This window comes from Bufo bufo, chromosome 6 (genome assembly GCF_905171765.1).
Source record: "Bufo bufo chromosome 6, aBufBuf1.1, whole genome shotgun sequence".
NCBI lineage: Eukaryota > Metazoa > Chordata > Amphibia > Anura > Bufonidae > Bufo > Bufo bufo.
In genome coordinates, this window is record NC_053394.1 from 304,057,553 (window position 1) to 304,078,123 (window position 20,571).

Sequence of the window (20,571 nt, forward strand, 5' to 3'; positions counted from 1 at the left end):
TGAGACCGGCCCATGGACTTCCCATTGAGTCCTTCTCACTTCCTTTTCTGCAGTGAGGAGAGAGCGTGATATAGGAGTGCTTCTTTCTTCTCATTCTAGTGCTCAGCCCCCACCGATTAAAAATTTTGATATATCTCTATGGCCTATCAAATATTTTATGAAAACTCAGTGCCCCTTTAATGGTAAATGAGAAAATTTTGATAAGTCACGCTGTGGTAAAAATCATTGTGATCAATGCATGCAAATGGCACTCGTAGTGTCATTCAGAGGTCATGCTGCCCAGTACACAAGAGACGCCGCTTGGCAACAATGACGCTACTCACCAGATCCAGCATGACCCACAATACAAGTCAATGGGGACGGATCCATTTTCTCAGACATAATAGAAAACGGATTTGTTCCCTTTTGACTTTCAATGGAGTTCATGATGGATCCATCATTGCTATGTTAAAGATAATACAACCGGATCTGTTCATAACGAATGCAGATGGTTGTATTATCAGTAACGGAAGCGTTTTTGCTGATCCCTGCAAGTGTGAAAATAGCCTTACATAATGAGGTAGATTTATTAAGACCGGCGTTTTAGACACCGGTCTTAATAAAGCCCCATAGCTGGCAGAGGATCCACCAAAGTTATGTAGAGGCGCTGGCCTCTCCATAACTTCTGCGCATCCTACACTTACATTCTAAATGTAAGACAGCTTCCAAGCTGTCTTAGTCTACTTTCACACTCACATTTTGTGCGGATCCATCATGGACTGAATGCGTTCAGATAATACAACCGTCTGCGGATCAGAACGGATCCGTTTGTATTAACTTTAACATAGCCAAGACCGATCCGTCTTGAACACCATTGAAAGTCAATGGAGGACGGATCAGTTTTCTATTGTGCCAGATTGTGTCAGTGAAAACAGTTCCGTCCCTATTGACTTACATTGTGTGCCAGGATGGATCCGTTTGGCTCAGTTTCATCAGACGGACATCAAAACACTGCAAGCAGCGTTTTGGTGTCCATCTCCAAAGTGGAATGGAGACTGAACTGATGCAAACTGATGCATTCTGAGCGGATCCTTTTCCATTCAGAATGAATTAGGCAAAACTGATCAGTTTTGGACCGCTTGAGAGAGCCCTGAACGGATCTCACACACGGAAAGCCAAAACGCGAGTGTGAAAGTAGATTTACATTTAGAACTTTTTCTACACTTACAACAGGCGTAGAAAATGATGAATGAGACGGGCCTGCCGGCCCGTCCCCTTCCCCGCCCACAATTTTAGACCTGGTGTGAGCAGGGCGAAGTCGCAGATAGCAGCGCAATTTTAGTATAATAAATGACCCCCAATATTTTTATTCTCTGGGTCAGTACGATTACAGCGATACCAAATACATATAGTTTTTTTTACATTTTAAAAAAAAGGGGTTTTATTGCACAAAAGTAGTAAAAGGAAGAAAATCTTTTTGCATTGCCACATCCCAAGACCCATAGCTTTTTTATTTTTCTTTCTATGGAGGGGTTAATTTTTGCGGGACGACTACCATTTTGGTGTAAATTATGCTTTTTGTTAAGTTTTTTCAGTGGCGACTAAGAATAAATGAGCAATTCTGCCCTTTTTTTTTTTCACGGCGTTCACCGTAGGGGATAATTTACACAATATTTGTGTAGTGTGGGTTGTTATGGACGCAGCGATACCAAACATGAAAAGCGTATTTTAACGGAAAAAAGCGTATTTATTTTTTATTGGAATTTTTTTTATTTACTACATTTTTTTTACCACCCAGTAGTCCCACAAGGGGTCTACAACAGGCAATATTTAGATTGCTTTTAAAATACAATGCACTATCTCTATAGTACATTGCATTTTAATGTCAGTGCTATACAGACATTGACCAGCAAGCTGCGCCAGAGAGGCATGTAGGGGTTAAACAGCCCGGATCGGCACTACTGCCAGTCCGGGCTGTTAGAGCGGGCTGTTAGAGCGGGCTCTCACATTTACATGTGAGAGCCTCTTAGTGACCACAGTAAAAAGGTGTATTGGTGGTCACTAAGGGGTTAAACTTATAATAAGATTCTGTAACTGGAGCTCGCTGTTCCCTGTACAACCATGTTAAAATCCTGTGTTTATTATACTTATATTGACTTAATATAGTAAAACTTTCTCTAAAGATCATGTTTCCCAAGCGTCTACAGCAGAATGGCAGCACTTTTATTTTTTTTTTGCAAGTCTTCGTAAAATGAGTTTTTGTCATGTTTATCTAAAATTGTGGAAACCAAGGTCTGTAATGGAAAAGGTTTCTATAAATCGTCCCAGATGTTAACCCTCTATCAGTGCCATGGCAAGTGAAAGTTGAAGCTATTTCAAATAAAATCCTGCGTTATTATCACAACACAAGCTGCGCTGACATAAAAGATATGGGGACCTGTCAGAACTAACTCTTAAACATTGTCTAGAACAGGGATCAGCAACCTCCGGCACTCCAGCTGTTTCGAAACTAAAACTCTCAGAATCCTCCTTTCACTTCTATGGGAGTTGCAAGAACGGCCAAAAAAGTTTGCATCCTGGAAGTTAAGCCTCATTCACACGTCAGTGTTTCACGGATGTATGCTGTACGTGTTCTCCAAGGACAGCACACGTCCCTATTCATTCTAATGTGTGTATTCAGACATCAGTGGTTAAGCACGGTCCGTGGATTCGTGTTTTTTGCATGGATGCATGCTCTTTTTTGTCCATCACGTCCATTATAGTCTATGGGTCTGTGAAAACCACAGATGCAACACAGATCATTAAGAAGAGATGCTTTGAAAATTATTTTTCAGCTGTTCAGTGTTAAACATGGATGGCACATGGACAGCAAAAAACAGACCTACGAACCCAACACGGATCCTTCACGGATGCATCACTGACCACCTTCTCACGGATTTAAGCAAGGACACGGACGTGTGAATGAGGCTTTATAGTTTCACAGCAGCTGGAGTGCTGAAGGTTGCCGATCCCTGGTCTAGAAATTCCCTTTTATATGCAAGCTGTACTTCTTTGCTGTCTGATTCACAGGACAATCCTGCAAATAAATCATCATTTTGGGGTGTATGCAATAAGTATTTCTCTGTCCTAGGAGAACAAGCATATGTGTTAAGCAATAAAACATACTAAATTACCTGTTGACAGGTACTTCTCGAAGAACACTTACAGTACCTGTAAAATACTCGTTTAGGCCTCATGCACACGACCGTGATGTTTTTTGCGGACCGCAAACCGCGGATCCGCAAAAAACGGAAGCCGTCCGTGTGCCTTCCGCAATTTGTGGAATGGAACGGGCGGCCCATTGTAGACATGCCTATTCTTGTCCGCAAAACGGACAAGAATAGGACATGTTATATTTTTTTTGCAGAGCCTCGGAACGGAGCAACGGATGCGGACAGCACACGGAGTGCTGTCCACATCTTTTGCGGCCCTATTGAAGTGAATGGGTCCGCACCCGAGCCGCAAAAACTGCGGCTCGGATGTGGACCTGAAAAACGGTTGTGTGCATGAGGCCTTATCAGCAATAGTAAGCACTTAAAGAGTTCCTCTTCAGTCAAGTTGCTTAGAATTCTGAACAACCATTTCCAACCAAATCAGTTCCGTTCACCTGTGGTAGGTTTGGTGGCAAGTGCACAGATTTATGAAAGATTTAGGCCCCTTTCACACGGGCGAGTATTCCGCGTGGATGCGATGCGTGAGTTGAACGCATTGCGCCCGCACTGAATCCTGACCCATTCATTTCTATGGGGCTGTTCACATGAGCGGTGATTTTCACGCATCACTTGTGTGTTGCGTAAAAATCGCAGCATATTCTATATTCTGCGTTTTTCACGCAACGCAGGCCCCATAGAAGTGAATGGGGCTGCGTGAAAATCGCAAGCATCCGCAAGCAAGTGCGATTTTCACGCACGGTTGCTAGGAGACGATCGGGATGGAGACCCGATCATTATTATTTTCCCTTATAACATGGTTATAAGGGAAAATAATAGCATTCTGAATACAGAATGCATAGTAAAATAGGGCTGGAGGGGTTAAAAAAATAAATAAATAATTAAACTCACCTTAATCCACTTGCTCGCGCAGCCGGCATCTCTTCTGTCTTCATCTGTGAGCAATAGGACCTTTGATGACGTCACTGCGTTCATCACATGGTCCATCACATGATCCATCACCATGGTGATGGATCATGTGATGAGCGTAGTGACGTCATCAAAGGTCCTATTGCTCACAGCACAGATAATTTAAGTTTAATTATTATTATTATTTTTTTAACCCCTCCAGCGCTATTTTACTATGCATTCTGTATCCAGAATGCTATTATTTTCCCTTATAACCATGTTATAAGGGAAAATAATACAATCTACAGAACACCGATCCCAAGCCCGAACTTCTGAGAAGAAGTTTGGGTTTGGGTACTGTGGGGGGTTAGCTCTTCTTCGGGGGTCATTCTCACAGATACGCCTTTAGGACACCAGGTTTCAGGTCCAAACAGTGTATTTATTGTGCAACACCAGCAACGACAAACTAATAAACACTCGCCCGTCCAGGCTCTAACTAAACATAAAGTTTCCTGACTCACCTAGGTCCCAGTTCACACCCTGTGAACTCATGCGGCTTTTGTCAGCCAATGTCCCACAGCCTCCTGGCTGTACAGAGCACAGTACGCCCACTGTCTCCAGTTCAGTATTTCTTGTGGGGGATTGGGGCTCAGTAGTCTGCCTGACTATGGCCCTGCGACCCTCCCAGGCGTCGCTGCGTCCCCCAACTCCAGGCTATCTCCCAGCCTTGTGGTCCCTCAGCCTTGCCCAGCTGAGACCACAAAGACAGAGCCTCCAGGCCTCTGTCCACAGGTAACACACTCCCCCCTTCTGACACCCTGGGAGGTGCTTTATGCCAGGCTGATTACATCCAGCTTGTCTCACCTGTGGTGGAACAGGGGTGTGGACCGCACTATCTACCCCTTTCTTGCCTCTAACCTGCGTGAGACCTGTCACTGTCTCACAGTACCAAACATGCGCGATTTTTCTCACGCGAGTGCAAAACACATTACAATGTTTTGCACTCGCGCGGAAAAATTGCGCATGTTCCCGCAACGCACCCGCACCTTTTCCCGCAACGCCCGTGTGAAACCAGCCCTAGGCCTCTTGCACACAACCGTGGTTTGGTTCCGCATCCGAGAAGCATTTTTTGCGCCTCGGGTGCGGACCCATCCGTTGCTCCATTCCGTGGCCCCGCAAAAATTATAGATCATGTCCTATTCTTGTCCATTTTGCGGACAAGAATAGGCATTTTTTATAATGGACCAACCGTTCTATTCCGCAATTTGCAGACCGCAAAACACGGCACGGTTGTGTGAATGAGCCCTTATCCACATAAATGGAACTGATTTTGCAACAAATCTGCATATGAATACCCTAACAGAGCACATCATGATTTTTTTTTAAAATAACTTTTTATGAAAAAGTTTAACTTGAAAATGGATGGATACATTACTTATTTTCTCACACAACTTGTGCATTTTTTTATTTTAGAAGACTATGGGGGGGCATTTATTAAGACGGGAGTTCTAGACATCGGTCTTAATACCCATATAGCTGGCGCTGTATGTGCCGAATTTATGTAGAGGCGCTAGCCTCTACCCACTACATAACTTTGGTGTATCCACCACCTGTCTAAATCTATGCCTGCTCCATTGTTGGCGTAGATTTAGACCATTTTCCACAGGTGTTTTTTTTAAAGGGGTATTACAGGTGTAGAAAATGATAAATGAGACTGGCCTGCCGGCCTGCCCCCCTTCCGCGGCACGCCCCCTTTTTTAGACCTTTGCGCCACAATCTGCGACAGATATACTCCAAAAAGTCGCGTATAACTGTTTGTAAGAAATAAAACCTATCCTTTCTACATGCATGAGCAACAGAAACTCCTAAATAGTGGCCTTAAGAGCTGGCGTAGATTTCAGGTGTAATTTTTAGCAGAAAACTGGCATAAGTAATCGTAACTCTATTGTACTGCTTACAAAAGTGGCAAGCACACTGTAAAGTGGCAACAAGATGGAAATTTTGCACAAATCAGGGCTTGCACAGAAAACTGGCACAGAACCTTTAATGAATTCGCCCCATGAGTATTTATTCACAGCTATCTTTTTTTTGCGTGTTGTCCATGTTCTCCATGGACAGCACACATATTGTTTGTACCACATACAGATAGTTTGACTTTGCTTCGAAAATACTATCCTCCAGTAAAATGAAATGATAGCATGGCTATTCTTTTAGCCAATGTCCTCCCCTTTTAGCCAATGTCTTTGGAGGGGACCAGGAGAAGAAAGACTATGAAGTCTTGCAGAGTAGCTAAGAATCTGTTCACATTACACTTGGGTCATATGTTGGAGATATGCACAGAGAATATTCATACAGTGGCATCCATGAGTTACATTTTTGGAGGCTCACTATATAGGAAATTGCAGTCTGCTGGCTTTCCTACACAGTAAAAAAAAAAAGGAATGCCAGTGCTTGCCACCCGAACTGATATTAAAAGGACAATCCTCTGACCTCCGCTGGGAGAATTATAGCATATGTCTATGTTCAGCGCCAAAAGACACATCGATGGTGTTCAATAAACGTGAAGTGACAAGAGCCTCATTTAGTTTTTTTATTTCCTCCATTCATTTCTAGGCTTATTGTCCCATTAATGATCACACTGGCGGTGAAGTTCCAGCTCCAGATGGAAATTTCTTTATAAAACAGAAACAAACGCTTTCATTTGGTTCCTGACCTGCAGTCCCACATGCATCCTGCCAGTAAAGGGGACTGAGCAGTCTCCATTAGGCACTAACCTCCATTTTCCTCGATGTATTCTAGTTGTCTAGAAGATAACCACAATCCTCAAATCTTTTATAATTATCTCCGTCTACTAATGTGCAGAAAAGAAGATGTTACATTTAATTACATAGCAACAAGCCACTTCTCTCTGACACGAGGGGGAGGTCAGTGGATAAAGTTTCTCTGAAAACAATCCTCTGTACGGTGAACGCTCTTCCAGAATCTCCCTCTCTGCTCTATGAAGGATTTGCAGCTGCACTGATGATATTAGCAGACAGATGTTCGGATATTTAGGCTGGATGACATGTGAGGTAATGGTTATTTAAGTAATTTAAGCCACACTCATTTTTATCTTTACTTTTAAAACTCACTATAGAGAAATTAGTTTTCACAGAACCATCCATACATGTAATATAAGTAACGGGACAGCTATCTCCTCCAATGCCCCAATAAAAAGGCATGTTCGGTGGCTGACCGAGCATGGAAAAGTGACCGCTAGACACCTCTGCCAGTGCTGGTATACTAGGAAAGGTAAAGATCAGGCAGAGGCCCGAGCTCAATGCAGAATCTGTAACCTGTGCCTTTTTTTTTATCACTGCTGTCTTCTACCTATGCATCCCCTACAGCAGGGGTGCACAACCTGTGGCTCTTGATACTATTCTGTGCAGCCCCCAACTAACTGGTAACAGACATGTATGATTATGTCTTGTGGCTGCTCCCATGTATCTTTCATGTATTCTCCCATTAGATGGGAGTCCTAGAAATGTAACTAGACATCTATGATATATACTGTATGTTCAATATGCATATGCCATATATATATATATATATATATATACACTGCTCAAAAAAATAAAGGGAACACTTAAACAACACAATGTAACTCCAAGTCAATCACACTTCTGTGAAATCAAACTGTCCACTTAGGAAGCAACACTGAGTGACAATCAATTTCACATGCTGTTGTGCAAATGGGATAGACAACAGGTGAAAATTATAGGCAATTAGCAAGACACCCCCAATAAAGGAGTGGTTCTGCAGGTGGTGACCTGACCACTTCTCAGTTCCTATGCTTCCTGGCTTATGTTTTGGTCACTTTCGAATGCTGCCGATGCTTTCACTCTAGTGGTAGCATGAGACGGAGTCTACAACCCACACAAGTGGCTCAGGTAGTGCAGCTTATCCAGGATGGCACATCAATGCGAGCTGTGGCAAGAAGGTTTGCTGTGTCTGTCAGCGTAGTGTCCAGAGCATGGAGGCGCTACCAGGAGACAGGCCAGTACATCAGGAGACGAGGAGGAGGCCGTAGGAGGGCAACAACCCAGCAGCAGGACCGCTACCTCCGCCTTTGTGCAAGGAGGAACAGGAGGAGCACTGCCAGAGCCCCGCAAAATGACCTCCAGCAGGCCACAAATGTGCATGTGTCTGCTCAAACGGTCAGAAACAGACTCCATGAGGATGATATGAGGGCCCGACGTCCATAGGTGGGGGTTGTGCTTACAGCCCAACACCGTGCAGGACGTTTGGCATTTGCCAGAAAACACCAAGATTGGCAAATTCACCACTGGCGCCCTGTGCTCTTCACAGATGAAAGCAGGTTCACACTGAGCACATGTGACAGACGTGACAGAGTCTGGAGACGCCGTGGAAAATGTTCTGCTGCCTGCAACATCCTCCAGCATGACCGGTTTGGCATTGGGTCAGTAATGGTGTGGGGTGGCATTTCTTTGGAGGGCCGCACAGCCCTCCATGTGCTCGCCAGAGGTAGCCTGACTGCCATTAGGTACCGAGATGAGATCCTCAGACCCCTTGTGAGACCATATGCTGGTGCGGTTGGCCCTGGGTTCCTCCTAATGCAAGACAATGCTAGACCTCATGTGGCTGGAGTGTGTCAGCAGTTCCTGCAAGACGAAGGCATTGATACTATGGACTGGCCCGCCCGTTCCCCAGACCTGAATCCAATTGAGCACATCTGGGACATCACATCTTGCTCTATCCACCAACGTCACGTTGCACCACAGACTGTCCAGGAGTTGGCAGATGCTTTAGTCCAGGTCTGGGAGGAGATCCCTCAGGAGACCGTCCGCCACCTCATCAGGAGCATGCACAGGCATTGTAGGGAGGTCATACAGGCACGTGGAGGCCACACACACTACTGAGCCTCATTTTGACTTGTTTTAAGGACATTACATCAAAGTTGGATCAGCCTGTAGTGTGTTTTTCCACTTTAATTTTGAGGGTGACTCCAAATCCAGACCTCCATGGGTTAAAAAATTTGATTTCCATTTTTTTTTTTTGTGTGATTTTGTTGTCAGCACATTCAACTATGTAAAGAACAAAGTATTTCAGAAGAATATTTAATTAATTCAGATCTAGGATGTGTTATTTTTGTGTTCCCTTTATTTTTTTGAGCAGTGTATATATACACAGTATTTCAGTTGGTAATACCCCTTTAAAAAAGTTTTATTTTTGGCCCTTGGAATTGGTTCAGGCTGACAATTTGGCCCCCAACCAGAAAAAGGTTGTGCACCCCTGCCCTACAACTACAAGGTCACACATGCTAAATTCCAACATGACTTACCACAATAGTGTTCAGGGACTGTCCGGATGCACTACACACACATTAGAATTTCACCAGTATTAATATATTGAGAGCATCCCTACTTAGAAAAAATTGAATCAGTATATTTCAGCATCAGTATTTCATTACTTTTTGGAGGGCAGAGTATAGAACAGCAAATAGGCAGCACACGGTGCTAACAACAAACAATACAGTAAGTCCCACATACAGTAAATCATGCAGCCAAATATTCAATGCACTGATTTTTTTAAATTAATTTTGTAGACTACTTTGGCCAAATACACAGATGACAGTGAGACCAAAAGAAAAGAAAATGTGCCTTGTCTTGCCAGTCAGGACAGGAGGGCCTGTTTGTTTCCCTCCCTCCCTCAAATCTTTCATCCCTTTGTTTGCTACTAATGCAGTTTCTTTGGAGAAGGGAGTAAAATGGCCAACCAAGGCTTGTATCCCCTCTGTCTTCATGGAGGAACAGTGGCCCGGTCTTTCTCTATGGTACATAATATTCTGACACTTGACTGACACCCCAGCGGGAACATTACTAGTGGTCAGCTTTCCCAGACACAGATCTAATGAAATTGACAAAAGGACCTACTGTATTTACCATTATACCAGTATCTTATTTTTATTTATTTATGTTATGCACTTATATAGCGCTGATTAATTCCACAGCGCTTTACAGGCATTAGCGTCAAGCTGTCCCCAATGGGGCTCACAATATAAGTTCCCTAATTGTAGTGTGGGAGTACCAGTGCTAACCACTGAGCCACCGTGCTGCCCACTGGTTCCCACCGGTTCCTTGCTCTTAAAAAATAAAATAAAATAAACTTTGATATCTGTCAATGGCTTATTTCAGCCTGTTGTAATAATGATACAAAAACTTGTAACATGTCATGGCCTTTTAGAGATGACCTGGTCACATCACATACCTGTTTACATGTGTTGACAATTTCAGTGGGATCTGCAGACAATTTGATGTATGGTGATAGTCCTATTTTCCCATATAATCTAAAGTGGCACCTGACAGCCCCTTATCCCAGCCACTACTAAAACAATATGCCAGCTTAGTTGTGCTGAACAAAGGTGGCTATCGGCCTAAGAAACATATATCACCAGCTTCACTAATCCTTATTGATAAATCACATAGGAAATAAATCCATACAATGCTTGTACTTCAAGATTTATTCAGTGCCACATACATATATCATCTTTCTTTACTGGAAAAACATGGGAATCGCATGAACAGGTTTCACTGAAACTTATTTAGGAAAAAAACTGAGTGTGAAGAATGAGCTGGCCACTAGATGGGGTGTAGTAACGCGTCCCCTCTCGATGTATTCAGGCTCCAGTTGCTTTTAATAAACAGAACATCCCACACTTAGCTGTCTCCATCTCCTTCAGATGCTCAGGGAGGGGATCAGATATTACAGTGGAGTGTCTACCTTTGTACCGGGTATGTTGAGAAGACGAAGCAGCTCAGAGGTAAGCGTAGTGAGGCACTGAGGAGCTGGGGCAGTGTGCCACTTCTGGTGTGTGAGGATGCTTTGGATCCCTATCGTTTTCCTGGCTCTGCTAATTAGCACTGAGGGGATTGTCAAGACCTGGGACTACTCACCTGTCTTGGGTAAGTCTTTATATCTACATGAGCTTTTGTTTCCTCTAGTAATGTTAAAATGATATCATAATGCTGTGAACCAGGCAGCAAGGACTCGCCTGTCTGCCATAAACTACTGCCCTCTTTGGATGGCACACTCAGTCTAGTAACTCTGTACATTATCTGATTACCAGACAGGCAAGGGCGCTCACGGAAAGAACATGTATGCACTAAAGAGCTTTAGGTCTGTCTATGTGTGTACTCACTACATGTTCAGTTTACTATCTCATAGCTCTTCAGCTGGGCAGATACCAGTGCTTTGTACCCCAGCCTAAAAGTGGGGGTTTTATCCTATAGTTACAGAGACAACATATCATAGCAAAAGCTGCAATGAACAGAAAGTTTTAAAAAAAAAGTCACTGAACTGTATAACACTGAGCACTAACTAGAGAATAAAAATGAAGATGGTAAGAACAAGAAATCTTGAAAATACCAAGGCACAACTTATTAGATGCATGTTATAAACTATGTGTTTTATATTAAAGAGCACTCCTCGTGGTTATTCTTCTTGCGTGAAGTTCTCTTGTGAGTTATCACGTTGTACTACATAGGTAACAAACCTTCGGTGACAACCACTATTGGCAGTGACTACAGTACTCACAGTCCTTTATTGTTTCTCCTTCTGTCTGTCATATTAAGGGGTTCACAATATCAGATTGCCGGGGGTCTGAATGGTCTCTTCAAACAGCTGATCGGCGGGAGTGCCAGCAGAATCACCTATCTGATACTGATAGCCTATCCGGAGGATAGACCATCAATATGAAAAACTCGGATAACCCCTTTCAACAATTATATTGGTTACATATTATCTATAGGTCCTTCTAGACTAAATTGTATTCTTTGACATAGCATTTAGCCAGATGAAGCAAGATTTCTTGGCCTCAACAGAAATTCAGTCACACAATTAGAATAGCGATTAACCAAACACTGTCTCCCCAACTCCACTGTGTGCGTGCAATATATGGCCAGATGTTAGCTGTCAGCAGGAACTCTTTGCTTTCTTGGCTCCTGGAAGTAGCAAAGGATTGTATTATATCTAGAACTATTGAAGGAAAATAAATTATATGTGATTACTACACATCCAAATCAATTCCATACTGTAAATACAATCAAACACCTGCACGATTAGCCATAAAATTAAAGTGAATAACAATGATTATCCTGTGACAATAGCACCTGTCAATGGGTAGGACATATTAGTCAGCAACAGTCAGACCTTGGGGTTAATGTGTTGGAAGCAGGCAACTAAGGGAGCAACTGACATGGACCAAATTGAGACGGCTAGACGACTTGGTCAGAGCCAGGTCCTGTAGGGTGTTCCTGATATGAAGTGGTTAGTACCTACCAAGGTAATGTAAGCAAGGACAAATGGTGAACAAGAGGACACTGCCATGGACATCCAAGAAGACTAGCCTGTCTGGCCTGATCCCACAGAAAAGCTACTGAACCAGAAATTGCTAAAAATGTTAACTTCCCAAATTTACTATTGATTGTGCCTGAATTCTCAGGTAAAAATAATTGCCTCATGTTTGGCACGTCTCATATTAGACACATTTGTGAAGAAAGAAAGACAAAAAGAATAATCCACTGGGGTTATGGTTTTGTGGGGGAAATGAATGTGGATTTGGTTTAAGATACACTATTTTGCACCACAATTTTGGCACCAACAATAGGCTAAAGACACGCCAGATTTCTCATTTAGGATCACCCACTGTGATAAATCTAGCAGATCTTTAGACTGTCTACGTTTACACTGTTTAGTAGACAGAATTACTGAATCTGACTCATTGTTGGCTATGATAAAAAGGTGTCAGAACACACAGTGCAACACAGCATGCTGCATATGGGGCTGTGTAACAAGAGACCAGTCAGACAGCCCATTCCGACCCTTGTCCAGCACCTATTATGGACACTCCACCATGGAGCAATGGATAAAGGTGACCAGGTAAATCACATTAATCTTTTACATGACACAGACAGCCAGGTGCGTCTGCATTACTTATCTGGGGAAAAGACAGCACTAGGGTGTACAATGGGATGGAAGCAAGTTGGCAGGAGCAGTGTGATACTCTGGAAAATGCTTTGCTAGAATTACAGGACTTACAATGGTATTCCCACCTCAGTCAATCATGGTGAAACAACCGCAGACTGTGCGATGCTGTTCCCGCAGAAGTGAATAAAAGCTATGGAAACACTGTAGCACAACGAACCGCGTGAAGATCATGCATCAAGGGGTCAGAGCAGTTTTGGCAGCAAGGGGGACCTACACAATATGAAGCAGATGGTTTTAATGTTATGCCAAAAATTATGCTACGGCATCATCATAATTCAGCCTATTCCAAGAGGCATATACAGTACAGACCAAAAGTTTGGACACACCTTCTCATTCAAAGAGTTTTCTTTATTTTCATGACTATGAAGGCATCAAAACTATGAATTAACACATGTGGAATTATATACATAACAAACAAGTGTGAAACAACTGAAAATATGTCATATTCTAGGTTCTTCAAAGTAGCCACCTTTTGCTTTGATTACTGCTTTGCACACTCTTGGCATTCTCTTGATGAGCTTCAAGAGGTAGTCACCTGAAATGGTCTTCCAACAGTCTTGAAGGAGTTCCCAGAGATGCTTAGCACTTGTTGGCCCTCTTGCCTTCACTCTGCGGTCCAGCTCACCCCAAACCATCTCGATTTGGTTCAGGTCCGGTGACTGTGGAGGCCAGGTCATCTGGCGCAGCACCCCATCACTCTCCTTCATGGTCAAATAGCCCTTACTTTCAAAGTTTCCCCAATTTTTCGGCTGACTGACTGACCTTCATTTCTTAAAGTAATGATGGCCACTCGTTTTTATTTACTTAGCTGCTTTTTTCTTGCCATAATACAAATTCTAACAGTCTATTCAGTAGGACTATCAGCTGTGTATCCACCTGACTTCTCCTCAACGCAACTGATAGTCCCAACCCTATTTATAAGGCAAGAAATCCCACTTATTAAACCTGACAGGGCACACCTGTGAAGTGAAAACCATTTCAGGGGACTACCTCTTGAAGCTCATCAAGAGAATGCCAAGAGTGTGCAAAGCAGTAATCAAAGCAAAAGGTGGCTACTTTGAAGAACCTAGAATATGACATATTTTCAGTTGTTTCACACTTGTTTGTTATGTATATAATTCCACATGTGTTAATTCATAGTTTTGATGCCTTCAGTGTGAATCTACAATTTTCATAGTCATTAAAATAAAGAAAACTCTTTGAATGAGAAGGTGTGTCCAAACTTTTGGTCTGTACTGTAGGCGGATTAATCAATGAAAAACTATCATAAGGCCTCCTGCACAAGGAGGAGATGTGTGCAGTGCCTGTATGGAGTCCTTCTGGCTCTATACTAAAAAGTTATTTCTTCTAGAGGAGAACTCTCTGGTGCCTTATCCAATAGAGCACACCAGATTGCTTTACATTTTGAAATCAGAGGCATGCAGAGGTACAGCTGAGCCCCATAGAAGTCTATGGGTGCTGCATCAGAACTTGGATGTTGTGCAGAGTCATAATTCAGAAATCATATTTATCAGCTGAGACACTTTTGGAGGCTGCAAGCATCACTTGGATGTTTCTATCAATAGGAGCGTTACAGAGGAGTGATATGAGTGCAGCTTGTTGTCTTCATCAAATCACAGATATTTCACTTAGAACGCGTACATCTCCCCCAATGTTCCGTGCAGCACAGTCCTCCCTAGAAACCGTTCATCTATTCCTCCCATATAGCTGTGTACTGCAGGCTTTTGGCAGAAAAGTGGTTACATTGTAACACTGGTACTTGCCAGTACATCCCACATTATAAGCTAGAACCGCACAGGGCAACAAGCCATACTAGTGAGAACCTTTGCTGTTGCTTAGTTTCAGGACAAGTTATTTTGGAGCCCAAGGCTAATATTTTATGCCGTAATGCATAAACATAGTAACACATAGTAACATACACTCACCTAAAGAATTAATAGGAACACCATACTAATACGTGTTGGAGCCCCTTTTGCCTTCAGAACTGCCTTAATTCTACGTGGCATTGATTCAACAAGGTGCTGATAGCATTCTTTGGAAATGTTGGCCCATATTGATAGGATAGCATCTTGCAGTTGATGGAGATTTGAGGGATGCACATCCAGGGCACGAAGCTCCCGTTCCACCACATCCCAAAGATGCTCTATTGGGTTGAGATCTGGTGACTGTGGGGGCCATTTTAGTACAGTGAACTCATTGTCATGTTCAAGAAACCAATTTGAAATGATTCGAGCTTTGTGACATGGTGCATTATCCTACTGGAAGTAGCCATCAGAGGATGAGAACATGTTCTCATTCTGTTTACGCCAAATTCGGATTCTACCATTTGAATGTCTCAACAGAAATCGAGACTCATCAGACCAGGCAACATTTTTCCAGTCTTCAACAGTCCAATTTTGGTGAGCTCGTGCAAATTGTAGCCTCTTTTTCCTATTTGTAGTGGAGATGAGTGGTACCCGGTGGGGTCTTCTTCTGTTGTAGCCCATCCGCCTCAAGGTTGTGCGTGTTGTGACTTCACAAATGCTTTGCTGCATGCCTCGGTTGTAACGAGTGGTTATTTCAGTCAACGTTGCTCTTCTATCAGCTTGAATCAGTCGGCCCATTCTCCTCTGACCTCTAGCATCCACAAGGCATTTTTGCCCACAGGACTGCCGCATACTGGATGTTTTTCCCTTTTCACACCATTCTTTGTAAACCCTAGAAATGGTTGTGCGTGAAAATCCCAGTAACTGAGCAGATTGTGAAATACTCAGACCGCCCCGTCTGGCACCAACAACCATGCCACGCTCAAAATTGCTTAAATCACCTTTCTTTCCCATTCTGACATTCAGTTTGGAGTTCAGGAGATTGTCTTGACCAGGACCACCCCCCTAAATGCATTGAAGCAACTGCCATGTGATTGGTTGACTAGATAATTGCATTAATGAGAAATAGAACAGGTGTTCCTAATAATTCTTTAGGTGAGTGTACACTTTAGTTTGTAAAGCTAAAAAGAAAAACATACTTCCATCAAGTTCAGCCTATTATCCTGCAAAATTGATCCAGAGAAAGGCAAAAAAAACAAAAAAAACACGAGGTACCCAATTTCCTCATTTTAGAGGGAAAAAATTCCCTGGATCAACGACCTTACATTTCTAGTAACTAAAACCTGTAATATTATTACACTTCAGAAATACATCCAGACCCCTCTTGATCTTGTTTAGTGAGTTCCATAGTCTCACTGCTCTTACTATAAAGAATCCCCTTCTATGGTGCTCCCATAGAAATAAATGGATTTCTGACCAGCCGCTCCGTCCATTTTCAGGGGGGCTCTAGGACCCTCACCATTCTGAAACTGGAATATCCATTTAATTTTGATAATATTTCTGGGTACTGTAGTCCACCCATTCCAGTTATTACTTTAGTTGCCCTTCTCTGAACCCTCTCCAGCTCTGCTATGTCTGCCTTGTTCACAGGAGTCCAGAACTGTACACAGTACTCCATGTGTGGTCTGGACTATGTTCTCATTACAGGCATCTATGTCCCTTTGGATGCATCCCATGATCTTACTGGCCTTGGCAGCAGCTGCCTGAAACTGGTTGCTACAGTTTAGGCTTCGTTCACATCACCGTTTTGTTCACGTTCTTCTGATCCGTCAAAAAAAAACCAACAGCTCCTTTATCCGTGCTGATACCGCGTTATACACTTATTTTTATTGAGTTACTTCAAGATATGTTATCTTAGAAAACCTTCAAACAGTTTACCCACGACTGATGTTATACTTACAGGCCTATAGTTTGCAGCAGGGCCGGCGCCACCAGTAAGGCGACTTAGGCAGTCGCCTAGGGCGCCATTTAGCAGGGGGCGCCCGTTGCTGTGTGGTGTAAAAAAAAAAAATTGGTTATATATAATTGCCGGCCGGTGGCGCCCCTCATGCTGCGCCTCCTGAGCGGCTGAGCGCTTGCCGCTCCTCTAAAGAATCTCCTGCCTGCGCCTGCTGTGTCTGATCTGTGCTCATGTTAATGTAGCGTGGCCGAGCTCTGTTCGGTCTGCGGTACAGGAGCATTTGTTTTCTGTACCCGGCCGGACTGACAGGAAGTGCTCACTTAGTGTGCACTTCCTTTCAGTCCGGCCGGGTACAGGAAACAAATGCTCCTGTACCGCGGACCGAACAGAGCTCGGCCACGCTACACTAGAGGTGACAAGGGGGGGGGGGATGGAAATGAGTGACAAGGGGGGGGATGGAAATGAGTGACAAGGGGGGGGATGGAAATGAGTGACAAGGGGGGATGGAAATGAGTGCCATGGGGGGGATGGAAATGAGTGACAAGGGGGGGGGGATGGAAATGAGTGCCATGGGGGGATGGAAATGAGTGCCATGAGGGGGAAAGGAAATGAGTGCCATGGGGGGGAATGGAAATGAGTGAAAAGGGGGGGGGATGGAAATGAGTGACAAGGGGGGGGAATGGAAATGAGTGAAAAGGGGGGGATGGAAATGAGTGAAAAGGGGGGGGGAATGGAAATGAGTGAAAAGGGGGGGGGATGGAAATGAGTGAAAGGGGGGGGAATGGAAATGAGTGCCATGGGGGGGATGGAAATGAGTGAAAAGGGGGGGGGAATGGAAATGAGTGACAAGGGGGGGATGGAAATGAGTGACAAGGGGGGGGAATGGAAATGAGTGACAAGGGGGGGAATGGAAATGAGTGACAAGGGGGGGATGGAAATGAGTGACAAGGGGGGGGATGGAAATGAGTGACAAGGGGGGGTGGAAATGAGAGTGACAAGGGGGGGGAATGGAAATGAGAGTGACAGGGGGGGGGATGGAAATGAGAGTGACAAGGGGGGGAATGGAAATGAGAGTGACAAGGGGGGGAATGGAAATGAGAGTGACAAGGGAGGGGGGGTAGAATGAGAGTTACAAGGGAGGGGGGGGGTAGAATGAGAGTGACAAGGGAGGAAGGGGGGGGGAAGAGAGTGACAAGGGAGGGGGGTAGAATGAGAGTGACAAGGGAGGGGGGGTAGAATGAGAGTGACAAGGGAGGGGGGGGTAGAATGAGAGTGACAAGGGAGGAAGCGGGGGGGGGGAAGAGAGTGACAAGGGAGTCCCCAGAGCCAGACTGCAGCCAGAGACCAGATCATCTTATTGTCCTGGTGGTAAGTAGACAATGCAATATGTTTATTATGTAATTGTTTAGTTATTAATACTACATTGGAAACTAATTTACCTCACATTTAGGGTCCAGTCACACGTCCATATGTGTTTTGCGGATCCACAAAACACGGACAGCGGCAATGTGCGTTCCGCATTTTGCGGACCGCACATTGCCGGCACTAAGAGAATATGCCTATTCTTGTCCACTATTGTGGACAAGAATAGGACATGTTCTATTTTTTTCAGGATCGGAATTGCGGCCCCATAGAAATGTATGGGTCCGCAATTCCATTCCGCAAAAAGACAGCTACAAGAAGCTGGATTAACCGTAAGGGAAGCATAGCAGTTATTTAAATTTAAAAGCTGAGAAAGGGGTGGAACATATGTGATGTCTGATAAGGGAGGGGGGCGGCAATTTTTATCTTGCCTAGGGCGGCAAAAATCCTCGCACCGGCCCTGGTTTGCAGGCTCAGTTTTTGACCCCTTTTTGAATATTGCTACAACACTTGCGAAACACCAGTCCTGTAGAACAGACTCCATCATTATAGAGTCCACAAACATCAGAAATAAGGGTCTACCTATTACATTACTTAATTATCTTAGGATACAGAGGTGTATGCCATCTGAACCAAGTGACTGGTCTATTTAAAAAAATTTAAGACACCGCTGCACTTCTTCCTGGGTCAGAGAGGCCACATTTATTGGGGAGTTTACTTTGACACTCTACATTTCATCTTGCATTACATTTTCCTCAGTGAAGACAGTGCAAAAATATTTTTTTATAAATTTGCTTTTTCCTCATCATCCTCTACAACTTCTCCCTCATCACTCCTTAAAGGTCCAATACTTTCAGGGTTAACCTTTTTACCATATTATTATTGAAGAACATTTTAGGGTTAGTTTTATTCTATTTGGAAATGAGCCGCTCTGCCTCCGGTTTTGCAGTCTTTATCTCTCTTATACATATTCTATATTTTTCTTTATACTTTGTTAACCTCTTTATTGTAAGTTACTTTATTTGATTATCTCAAGCACATCTTTCAATAAATATTCTGCTTGCAGATAACAGCTCAGTGAACCCTACACAACTAAGTAACCTCTCTTCTGCAATACACTGCGTGCAGAATTATTAGGCAAATGAGTATTTTGACCACATCATCCTCTTTATGCATGTTGTCTTACTCCAAGCTGTATAGGCTCGAAAGCCTACTACCAATTAAGCATATTAGGTGATGTGCATCTCTGTAATGAGAAGGGGTGTGGTCTAATGACATCAACACCCTATATTAGGTGTGCATAATTATTAGGCAACTTCCTTTCCTTTGGCAAAATGGGTCAAAAGAAGGACTTGACAGGCTCAGAAAAGTCAAAAATAGTGAGATATCTTGCAGAGGGATGCAGCACTCTTAAAATTGCAAAGCTTCTGAAGTGTGATCATCGAACAATCAAGCGTTTCATTCAAAATAGTCAACAGGGTCGCAAGAAGCGTGTGGAAAAACCAAGGCGCAAAATAACTGCCCATGAACTGAGAAAAGTCAAGCGTGCAGCTGCCAAGATGCCACTTGCCACCAGTTTGGCCATATTTCAGAGCTGCAACATCACTGGAGTGCCCAAAAGCACAAGGTGTGCAATACTCAGAGACATGGCCAAGGTAAGAAAGGCTGAAAGACGACCACCACTGAACAAGACACACAAGCTGAAACGTCAAGACTGGGCCAAGAAATATCTCAAGACTGATTTTTCTAAGGTTTTATGGACTGATGAAATGAGAGTGAGTCTTGATGGGCCAAATGGATGGGCCCGTGGCTGGATTGGTAAAGGGCAGAGAGCTCCAGTCCGACTCAGACGCCAGCAAGGTGGAGGTGGAGTACTGGTTTGGGCTGGTATCATCAAAGATGAGCTTGTGGGGCCTTTTTGGGTTGAGGATGGAGTCAAGCTCAACTCCCAGTCCTACTGCCAGTTTCTGGAAGACACCTTCTTCAAGCAGTGGTACAGGAAGAAGTCTGCATCCTTCAAGAAAAACATGATTTTCATGCAGGACAATGCTCCATCACACGCGTCCAAGTACTCCACAGCGTGGCTGGCAAGAAAGGGTATAAAAGAAGAAAATCTAATGACATGGCCTCCTTGTTCACCTGATCTGAACCCCATTGAGAACCTGTGGTCCATCATCAAATGTGAGATTTACAAGGAGGGAAAACAGTACACCTCTCTGAACAGTGTCTGGGAGGCTGTGGTTGCTGCTGCACGCAATGTTGATGGTGAACAGATCAAAACACTGACAGAATCCATGGATGGCAGGCTTTTGAGTGTCCTTGC

The 20,571-nt window shown here is 43.7% G+C and overlaps 1 protein-coding gene across 1 annotated transcript in view; it reads left to right on the forward strand.

The window, feature by feature from the left end:
* The first annotated feature begins 10,771 nt into the window (after positions 1-10,771).
* The window catches only part of PLXDC1 (plexin domain containing 1), a 124,530-nt gene continuing 114,730 nt past the window's right edge, over positions 10,772-20,571 (forward strand). The window contains exon 1 of the mRNA XM_040436303.1: positions 10,772-11,038. Within this exon, the coding sequence (XP_040292237.1) occupies positions 10,954-11,038 (85 nt within the window). The 5' untranslated portion in view covers positions 10,772-10,953. The remainder of the gene's footprint in view (positions 11,039-20,571) is intronic.